Source organism: Anabrus simplex, chromosome 2 (assembly GCF_040414725.1).
Source record: "Anabrus simplex isolate iqAnaSimp1 chromosome 2, ASM4041472v1, whole genome shotgun sequence".
NCBI classification, from domain to species: Eukaryota; Metazoa; Arthropoda; class Insecta; order Orthoptera; family Tettigoniidae; genus Anabrus; species Anabrus simplex.
Window position 1 is genome coordinate 658,406,924 of NC_090266.1, and position 10,945 is coordinate 658,417,868.

General features: G+C 37.5%; 1 protein-coding gene across 3 annotated transcripts in view; it reads left to right on the forward strand.

Moving 5' to 3' along the window:
• LOC136864328 (uncharacterized) overlaps positions 1-10,558 on the forward strand; it is a 289,222-nt gene extending 278,664 nt beyond the window's left edge. For all 3 annotated transcript variants that reach the window (XM_067141163.2, XM_067141162.2, XM_067141164.2), the window contains one exon: positions 6,476-10,558. In XM_067141163.2, the coding sequence (XP_066997264.2) occupies positions 6,476-7,369 (894 nt within the window). In that variant the 3' untranslated portion in view covers positions 7,370-10,558. The remainder of the gene's footprint in view (positions 1-6,475) is intronic.
• Positions 10,559-10,945: the final 387 nt, after the last annotated feature.

Here is a 10,945-nt window from a genome sequence, read left to right on the forward strand (position 1 = left end):
GTAGATTGTGTACTTCTTTCTTCGAGGTCTCTTCAAACTGTGAATGAGTCTTCAATGGTATCTTTAATTTCCTGATGACTCTTGCTCTCCTCTCCCGACGGTAATAAAAGTTTCTGAATGCTCTTTTGACGACCTCTTCTTTGTTCTCTACTGGATGCTGCTTCAGGTAGCTCTGTTGTGTTTATCTCTGGAGCGGAATTTTACCTCTTCTGCTTTCTTCAGGTACACTGTTAAGAGCTAAGCTCTCACTTTCTTAATGCGTTGATACGTTAAGGGATTTTTTAATCCCCTTTGTATAACTGCCGCAAGCATTTGCAGTAGAATTCCGTTGTGTGATAAAGTTGACTTCTGCGTTCTGTACTGTATCCTTTCAATAATTTTACGTTTCTTGGTTTCACATACCTCAGCCACCAGTCGAGTGTGTATTTAAAACGTGGCCGCTGCTTCTTCCACTGTAGCCATTCCGTACGAAATTTTTCCATCAGATCTTCGTTATCTAAAATGCTCCCTTTGAGTCTCCACGGTTCCTTCCATGCGGTGCTCCAAGCACAATGATTTGAGAATTCTGTTTGGCATACGTCAGAGTCTCGTGCATATCCCTGTACATTCTTGCTAACGTATATCCTGTGGAGGTGTGAGGCACCAGTTGGACAGTAGTAGGTATAGCCTGTATCTGTTGTTTTTTGTAATTTCCATGCGTATTTTAGCTGGAAGCATTCTACTACTTCGGATGATTCGTGACAGCCTTGAAACGGACCACTCTGAACTTTTGCAGGCAGAACTGCATTAAAATCACCGCCTAGTATATATTTTTTCACTATTTTTCTGAAACAGTTCTATAATGTCTGTGGCACAGAGTTGTTTACGCGCAAATCTCCCCGGGGATCCTGATGATGCATAGATGTTAGCAATCAATAAGTCGCCGACATAACAACTGATTCTCCGGGGATTTTCGAGAAAAATCGGTTCGGAGTGTTCAGTAATATTTTTAATATATATTGCAGTGTCATGTTTGTTTTCATTTACGTTAACTAATTGTTTGAAATCAGAAACCGGGACGAGATCTTCTATCCCCACTTCCTGCAGCAAAGCAGTGTCTACATCTTGGTTATGGGTTAACTGCCCCATTAGTTGGAGTTAATTACCGCTTGAATGCTATTTATATTAAAGTCATAAGGGTGTATGTAATTAACATAGGAAGTACGCAAAGCATCGTATATACAGTTGGCTCTGTAGTGTGCTATCGTCTCTCAATAACCTTATTTCCCCGAGGACAGGGGTGGTTTGCATGTGAATACGGTTGGGTCTTCGACGGTCTCGTTGTTTTCACCTTCGTGGAATTCTTGGAGAGTGCTCTTTCGTTTCTTCCTGAATAGTGTTTGTTTATGAGACTACTATTTCTTCTGGTTTTATATCCATACCATCATCCATTTCCTCAGACCAATCTCTGTTTGGTGTGTTGAAGGTCAGACTATCGGTATGTTTGTCGGGCGTAAGGGGCTTCAGAATTTCTGTTACTAGAAGATGGTGTTGTAATGATTTTTCACCTAACCTGTTGTTTGCATGTTTACAAGAGTAAAGTTATTATGGCCAACAAGCTCCGTTGGTTCCATTTTGAAGATTGTGAGGGGAGATTTGAGTTTACAGAAATTATACTTGGTTGCATATTATCATATGTTGACGTTGCCATTTTGTCCTGTACAGTATCAATCTGATGTGTGACTGTGAAGTCATCCTGGCTGAGGTACGCAGGTGTGATGTTCTCGATCTATGCTGCCTTATTTTCATGATGAGCCTGTTCGTTAGACTCCTTGGGGCTTGGAGTATATTAGAATTATTTTGAAAATTATCTCTGATATCTTCCTGGTAATGTGGCTTTTGGCTGTGTGCTGTTTCTGTTCCGAAATTGAGTTCGATTATGACTGCTGTGTGAGTATGATGTCCGTTTGTGGCGTCCTGTTTTGTGCTACTATGCTCGTGGTGTGGGAATCTAGTAATTCAGCATTCTGTTGTGTGGGTAAAATGAAATGGCGTATGGCTTTTAGTGCCGGGAGTGTCCGAGGACATGTTCGGCTCGCCAGGTGCAGGTCATTTGATTTGACACCTTTAGGCGACCTGTGCGTCGTGATAAGAATGAAATGGTGATGAAGGCGACACATACACCCAGCCCCCATGCCAGCGAAATTAACCAATGTTGCTTAAAATTCCAGCCCTGCCGGGAATCGAACCCGGGACTCCTGTAACCAAAGGCCAGCACGCTAACTATTTAGCCATGGAGCCGGACTGTTGTGTGGGTGCCGGTGAGTCAGTGTGTTTGTCTTGTTCAGATGACACACGTGTTTTCGTATTGTGCCTGTGACCGGACACAACATCACTCATTTGTCATTTGCCTTGGGGCCGGTTTTTTGCTGCTCTCACTCTGTCGGACGGGTTAGTCCTGTTTGAAGTGACCAGGAGAGTTGCAATAAAAACAGGGCCTCGATTGTCCGCCGTAAACTACCTGTGCCCAATATCCGCCAGTACTAATCACTGGTGAGACAGGAGTTATATGATCAACGCGGAGTGCCCTGATACCACTTTAAACATTAAATTTGCACGTTATTGTCCAACGTTCATTCCTAACGTCCCTTACGTTGCCATATCTAGAGAAGAATAAATATATGTTTTCGTTAGGAAGCTCAGTCGGAAGGTTTATTGAAAATGAAAACCTACAACCTGTTTTCCAGTCATTGACCGGGTCAGGGATGGAATGCATGAAGCAGATATAGACTATTTAAGTGATTTATTAATGATTGATAGATGCTATGAAATGAGAATGGAGAGTGTTGCTGGAATGAAAGATGACAGGGAAAACCGGAGTACCCGGAGAAAAACCTGTCCCGCCTCCGCTTTGTCCAGTACAAATCTCACATGGGGCGACCAGGATCGGAAGGTTTATTATCCGGATAAATTTACAATCTACCTTTGCGGACGTAATTTGCACTGGTGATAAGGAACCATTAAACTTGCGTGTCGGTGGGATCCCATTCGTTGCAAAGATGATCTTTTTTCAGCGAGGAGTTGTTGGTAAGTTTGATGTATACTGCATTCTCCATGTTTTCCAGTGGGACGGCGTCTATCTCGTTAACGTTTAGATGTAAGGTGTCTGAGATCAGGGGCGTACACACAAATTATTTTCGTGTGGTGGGGGGATATTAACTATTAAAATTTGAGGACTTCTATAAAATAATGTTGGATGAATATTGTGAAATTAGAAACACAGAATTAAAGATTACAAATTAACACAATTATTTAATTAAGACACATTTGTATTCACGTCTGCTAACGTCTCCTGGGATTTTTGGTCAGCTCATGGATTATATTTTCTACGGTCACATTTTCTTCTTTGTGTATATACAAAAGAGCTAACCCATTCAATCTTTCCTGTCCGGTCATATTCTGCAAATAACCTTTTAAATATTTCAGGGATGGAAAAGAACGTTCAAGTGTGACAGTGGTCACTAGTAAGCCAGCAGTTTCAGCACTCGATGTACTGTTGGGAAAATATCACTGTCGCAAAATGTTAAGTACAGAAATGACGTCAATTGGTTCAGAATGATTGATTTTAGAAGAAAATCTTCTTTTCAACATTTTGAATTCACTGGAAAATACTATTTTACCCATGCTGATATCATTTGGCCATTGAGTCATAATGGCATCAACCAGCAATATTTATTTCATCGTACGATGCCTTTACAACTGATCGAGAGAAAATTATGTCTATGTCTCCGTCTGAAGTTCTGGACTCTTAACATCACAAATATTTTACCTGTCCGTATCATCCATTGTTCACAAAACCTTGTGCTGTTGGTCATTCAGCTTCAAGCTTACCTATACGCTTTCTCCACGGGTCCATACTTCCTCTCACTCAACTCTTTGGCGGCAAAGGTAACCCATTCATTTAAATTCAAAAGACCGGGGAGATGTCTAATAATACCCTTTTTCATCTTTTGCTAATGATGTATGGGAATTACTTGCGAAAGGCGATGGTTTAAACATTACAGAATACAACACAGACTGAACGTTACGTACTTCAAATTAAAAGCAAAACAATGAGCTACATAAAATCTTCATTTGCATGGTTGTCACAATTAAACACAAGTTTTAATCTTCGAAATTTCGGGGTGGGGTGGATGAATCCCTCCCCCCCCCATTTGTGTACGCCCCTGTCTGATTTTTTGTTTTTGTTTGTTTTTCGTAAAATTGCATTTCAATGTGTTTTTAATGTTTAAACTTGACATATTTCACTGTTTCGTTATTCACTTAAATAATACTACTGCTCTACTCATCAGGAGGGAGCCAAATTTTCACTCCACATTGCCTCAAAGCCCACTGTGCTGATAATGACTGTTATTCATCGGCCAAGTACCGAGGAATACATGAAGTATGAATGTATTTTTGAGTCTGCGTTTTTATTATTTGTTTTAATTTTATGTTATTGTATGCTTTCACATACTTTTACAACAACCCATATATATACAGTGGTGGAAATTAGTGTAAAGGCAGTATAAAGACACGTAGTTGAATGTGGGGAAAAATATTTATTTACTTTTCCCGTACAGTTTACAATCAAAGCCTACAAAACACATTCTCATTTCACGTTTAGCATTTGTACTTGAAAAATACGTATCTTATAGGCCTACCTATGTGGAAACTGATATAAAGTCACTTATGTATTTTTGTGAGAATAAACTAAGGTAAACATATCACAACAATGATCTAGTATTTAGTTGAAACTCCACTGTTCTTAATAACTGCAAAAATCCTCTTAGGCATTGATTGTATAATAATAGTGATCAGTTCTTCTGAGATTGAGGTCCACTCCATTCGAATTGCTGTTTTCAGCTCAGCCACAGCCGCAAACTTCCGTCCATTGTGATAAACACGTCTTGCTAGGAGCCCCCTTAAATTCTCTATTGGATTTAAATCTGGACTTCTTGATGGCCAGCTCATAAGTGTAATTCCTTTATCTTGAAGCCACTTCTTTCTTTTGGTAGACCTATGAATCCCAGCGATATCCTGTTGGAAAATTAAATTATCATAGTCAAATTCTTTATAAATACGAATCAATTCAAATTCCAGCATTTCTGCATAATCACCAGATTTCATTTTGGCGTGCAGCCATGCTATTTTAGAAGTACCTTTAGCACAGAATACTGCCCAGATAATAACGCTACCACCGCCATAATTTCTACTCATCCGAACTGGGTCTTGTTTGTGGAGGTCATGCCAATAATACTGAAAACATTCTTTACAAAATCCCAAACTCCATGGTGCAACAGCCCCGAAGGGCCATGGCCTACCAAGCGACCGCTGCTCAGCCCGAAGATCTGCAGATTATGAGGTGTCATGTGGTCAGCACGACGAATCATCTCAGCTGTTATTCTTAGTTTTCTAGACCGGGGCCACCATCTCACCGCCAGATACCTCCTCAACTGAAAACAATCTGGCCCATCCAAATTAAACTTGTTCTCATCACTGAGTATTACTTTTTTCCATTCTAAGGTGCATGATATATGTTCTCCAGGAAACTTCACTCTAGCCTCCTTATGAGCATTGTTTAAAGGTGGCTTATGGGGCCGTTTCTTGAATGCAAGATTCTCGTCTTCATCCAGGATTTGTCTAACGCGTCTGGAAATAACGGGTAACTGCAAATAAGCCACGATTTGAGAGGAACAAAAGCTGTCTACTTTTGCTTTACGGAGAATCAAACACTTATTCGATGCTGACAATTTTCTTGTCCGACCATATTTGCCATTTTCCCATACTGTGCATCCAATTTGGCAAAATTATCAATAACACAACTTGAACGCCCTAATTTCTTAGCAATTTGGCGATTAGACGGGCCCACTTATTTGTAAGCCTTAATGCTTGCTTCCTCTTCACCTGAGAGGCTTTCCACATGGAATTATTACAACTGCTGTACGTGTGAACTGTACGAAGTTTGCAGTCACAACTCCAAGCTATCAATGTTCACACTTATTACTGGTGCAAATCAAACAGCGGACCTGCCTTTATACCAACTTCCACCCCTACGACCGTCGTTCTTCTTCTATTTATTGAAGTACTAATGGTAAGGTAAAATGATAATGTATTTTGTATGCTTTGATTGTAAGCTGTAAGAAAAAATGCGTGCAATACTAAGTAAGTAAATAAATATTTTCCCCACACAAAACCACGTGCCTTTGTACTAATTTCCACCACTGTATTGCATGTTATATTTTATCTAATACTTTACACTTCTCCCATCCAAAGTATTTGCAATAAACATAACTGTTCTCTTTTTGTTTTCTTAATTTTCCCCCCTTAAAAATACAAAGTAAAATACTAGAAAGCTGTAATGAAGCATATGATGATAAAATAAATTTAATCAACAGTTTATTTTCAGTTGCACTTTTACCTTTCCTTTACGACTAAATGTGTTATCTTGTTTCAGTTGACTCTAGACTGCGAAGGAGGAGATCCCGACTTGAGAGAGATGCAGAAAAGTGTTCAGATAATCACGAACTGCAGCTGTAGTACATGCGACTTGGGGGATGACGCCATGATGACATCCACTTTCATTTCTTCAGGAGATGGAGACATCGGGCATAAACACTCTGAGGGACAAGAACTAATGGACTGGATGTTAGAATCACATAATACTAGAGGTGGTGGAAAGCCTGGAATGAAACCATTTAATGCTAGTGCTGTAAGAAGTGGCAGTCTTCCTGTTGGAGACCCTGCAATCAATGAGCGATTACTTGTATTACTCAAGCAACTTGCAGGAATCGATGAAGATAGCAACGAGCACAGAGGGGATGGGGACGGGTTAGAGGGTGAAAATGTAAAGAATGTTGATAAGGTAGCCCTCAAAGAACTCTTGAAAGAAGTCGAAGGTACCGATCACAAAGTAAATCAAGCAACATTGGGTGAGCTGGTAAAGCAGTTTGAAGAGAAAGCGCATATTATAGTAGACCTTGATAGACTGCGTCATGTCCTAATCCATTTACAGCATGAAATGCAGAAAGAGAAATCAAATATTGAAAGACATCATGCTGATCAACATAGGCATCACCAACATTCTCATCATCACTCAGTTGAGCAAGTTGACGGTGGAAGCAACTTAGAACCAAGTCATCATAGACTTCCAATTCATGCTCAGCTACCAGGAAAAGCTCACCACCTTCAAGTGGCAGATGACTTAGATACAGAAAAAATTGACCCTACACTTGATGTAGAGCCTCATCATTTAAAACCAGCATTGGGAGGTGGCGAGTTAAGCTACCACGATAACTTGTTACCAACAAATGACAATGAAGACAAAACAAAGAAGGAAGAAGAATTTTAATGGATTCTTCTGTAAGTCCAAACACTATTATTGTCGACAAGTGATGAGGAGCAGTACAGTTCCATCTGAAGCCTTCGTAAAATACTTATCTACAATATATGGGCATAACGATTTTGCAAAGAGGAAAGTTTCGTGAATTTTAGCTGACGATATTAATTTATAAAAGTTAAATGGAGCATTTTATTTATGTGCGTATATTCGGAACATGAAACCAAGTCATTGTCTAGGTGTTCTCTTATATTTCCGGAAATATCATTGGTAAAGTGAACGTTAGAAGCAAGTGTTCAGAGTGTTCCTTTTCGTTAAATATAAGTCAAAATTTCATAAAGTTCTAGAAACACGTCAATAATAATAATATTAATAATAACATATCCTATTTACTTCACTATTACAATCAATATTATATTTTGCATAGAGTGCTTTGTGTAGCTCTCGTTAATAATGAAGTAACAGATTTTTTTTAACCTCTGAATCAAATAGTACACGGCTACGTCTACTCTTAGTTCAGATAAAAAGCAAATATCCTTCCCAAAGTTCTAAGTCTGTTTTCAACCGTTGAAGTATCATTTTTCGCTTTCCTCTGTACGGTATAGATCATATAAATACGAAATATAAACAATTCAAGAAAATAAAGGTCATGATGTCGATTTTAAGTTGTGATCAACAAGTTCAGATAAGCATCGGAGTGGTGTGAGTCTTCGGAATTTTATCGAAGTCATGGATATTGATTTGATTTATATGAACTAGTCTTAAAGTATACTATGAATCAGAAGTCAGTGTTCAATACCTCATTCTGCGAATACATTCCTATCAATGAGAACGATTCTATCTTTATACCGTATTTGATGAAAAGAATCCGAGAATGCAAGTAGCACATTTTTCTAGATACACACCTTCGTATCAGGACAAGTGCTGAAGTTCTGAAATGTATGTAAAGCCATATGTTAACGTCTATTTCGTATGAATCCGTCTATAACGGACGTAAGAACTATTAAACCAAGAATGAGTGATACCAGATAAATATTGCTGAAAATTATATTTAAACATGGTGTCTTACTGACAACAATGATCAGGTTATATCGAATTGCTCTATGAAAGGATTACGAGAATTATACTGGAAATCTAACTGAAAGAAGTGCTCATTAACGATTAACCGAAAATATGAATAGAAAGCTATATCATGGAAAATCAAGTAGAAGACACTTGTGAAATTCAGCAGAGTGCAACATTGTTTGTTGACATTAATATTTCTCTTTACTTTAAGATACGTATACACTTGGAACATTACGACCTACTATATATTTATGATGGGTATCCATATCATCCATTTCGTATAAAATTAACTCTGAATTGTTAAAGCGATTTACTCAGTCATTTACAGTCAACCACATACATTATTTTATTTGCCTTTTCAATAAATAAATAAATAAATAAATAAATAAATAAATAAAAAATATTGAACTGAACAAAAGCACAGGAACAATATTTTACGTCTGCATACCATCGATGAAACGAGGTTTCGTGTTCTTCCAATCAAAGTATCAAAATGTCGATGTCACCTATCACTTGAAGCTTCCGTACAGACATAAATACTACGCACAAGCTTAAAATATTCGGTATCTTCTACAGGCTAGGAGTAAGTAGTAATACTGCGCATCAAAATCCCAATACTCCTTTTCACAATTTTATATTTAAGAACAACGCTGGTAATAATACTACTAAAGTATAACGTTAGCTATAAAATGTGCACCAGGAATGGCGAACGGTTAAATTGCTTGAAGTAGATACACCATTTAACGAATACTTCGGTGCAGATTCGTGAGGTAGCAAAGTACAAAAAGTCCGCTTTTGTAAAAGTGATTTCTAGACTATACGGATATATTTTTGTTTATCTTATGATTTGATCGTGGTATTGTGAATCAACTCCCTGGCGCATCTTTGAAATATGACTAACATAAAACACAACAATATTCAGAAATTTGAAGTTAAATGTATGAGTACACACACCTAGGCCCAGCATGAACCCAGATATCCAGAGAATATATATGATGGAATGTTTGGGAAGTGTAGATGAGCTACTCACTGTAGAGGCTGACCTTTTGAAATCACTAAGGTAAAATCTGTACGGAATGAGGACAGGTACCAATCTATCTAGGGAAGGCCCAAATACGCGTGAGCTAACACTGGCAATGACTTGGATGAAATGGATCTCCTATTCCTATCGCATGTTGTTAGAGATATGCTAAATTAACACATAGATTAAAATATTGTCTGAAAATACATACGCTGTAGTCTCTTACTATTTGATAGTGTTTCTGCACAATAATAATTGCTACTACTTTCATAAATAGATTATTTTAAAAAGTCTCAAGAAAGTGTGTGTAACTGGAAGCTACCTCACGAGTAATGGCATGTGAGTGAATCGTGTCATACTGTTTTATTTTTGGATAAATGCTATTTTCCATGAATGTCAGCGAATAAAGTGAGGTCATTTAAATACGGATACAGAAAATTCATGTAAACATGAATACTTCAAATCAAAATAACATTTCGCCTCTAGTCTTACGGACAAGAACACATGCGGTGCAAAAACGATAAGATCTAAAGGAGAACTACAAATGTGATGTAATGTCTTTGGAATTATGAGAGGTTTCCTTCCTAAAGTGTATGTTTGCTATACATATCTGTTCAAAATATGAAAGACTTTTGAAAGGAGGCTGCTCATACCGCTGATTTGGAGTTTAAATAAGCAAGGAGTTAAAAGAAAAACGGTAAGACTCCATATGGTGCAATTATAATTTAGCTAGCACTGCATTTTCCGTTAACGGGAAAAATTTGAGATAGTGTGCTGAAAAGTACGCACTTTTATAGAATCAGTTTAATGATATAGTTACAAGTGATAGAATTAAATTATACTGTAACCTTTGAAATACTGAAAGTTCTATATATATATATGTTTATCTTTGTCTTGTTATTTTATTTTTGTTAACTATGTATTACAATTATTAACGGACCAAATACATAGGTTACATGTCTCTCAGTTCATAAGATTTGCATGTTCGAGGCTTTATACAGGCTGTGTCTTAAATAGCATTTAAAATAAATATTTTATAGAAGTTTGTAATTATATTTACAGGAAATATGATTGTTGGTTTTTAAATAAATTTTAATATAATATATATAACATCATGAGCTCAAATTGTTTATGTGTACATATATATGTGTGTGTGTTTAAATAATTTACTAGTGTTAAATAAGAAGAGAATAATGATCGATTATATTGAAATTGTTGAATTAACTAAGCAGTACAGTGCAAAACTGACTCTGAAGACCACAAAATTTTCAGTAATATATATATATGGGAGAAACAAAACCTTAACCCTTTCTTGTGTTTATGACTGTCAGAACCATGTATTGAAGTGGGAAAATAAACACCTTCCTTTTAATTAACTGGATGATATTCACGCATGCCACTCAAATATGTGACAAGTGGGAGTTTATCATTTGCGCTCAAGATAAAATTAACCAACCGGGACGCATCGGCTGCACTTGGCAATCAAATATGGGTACACATCA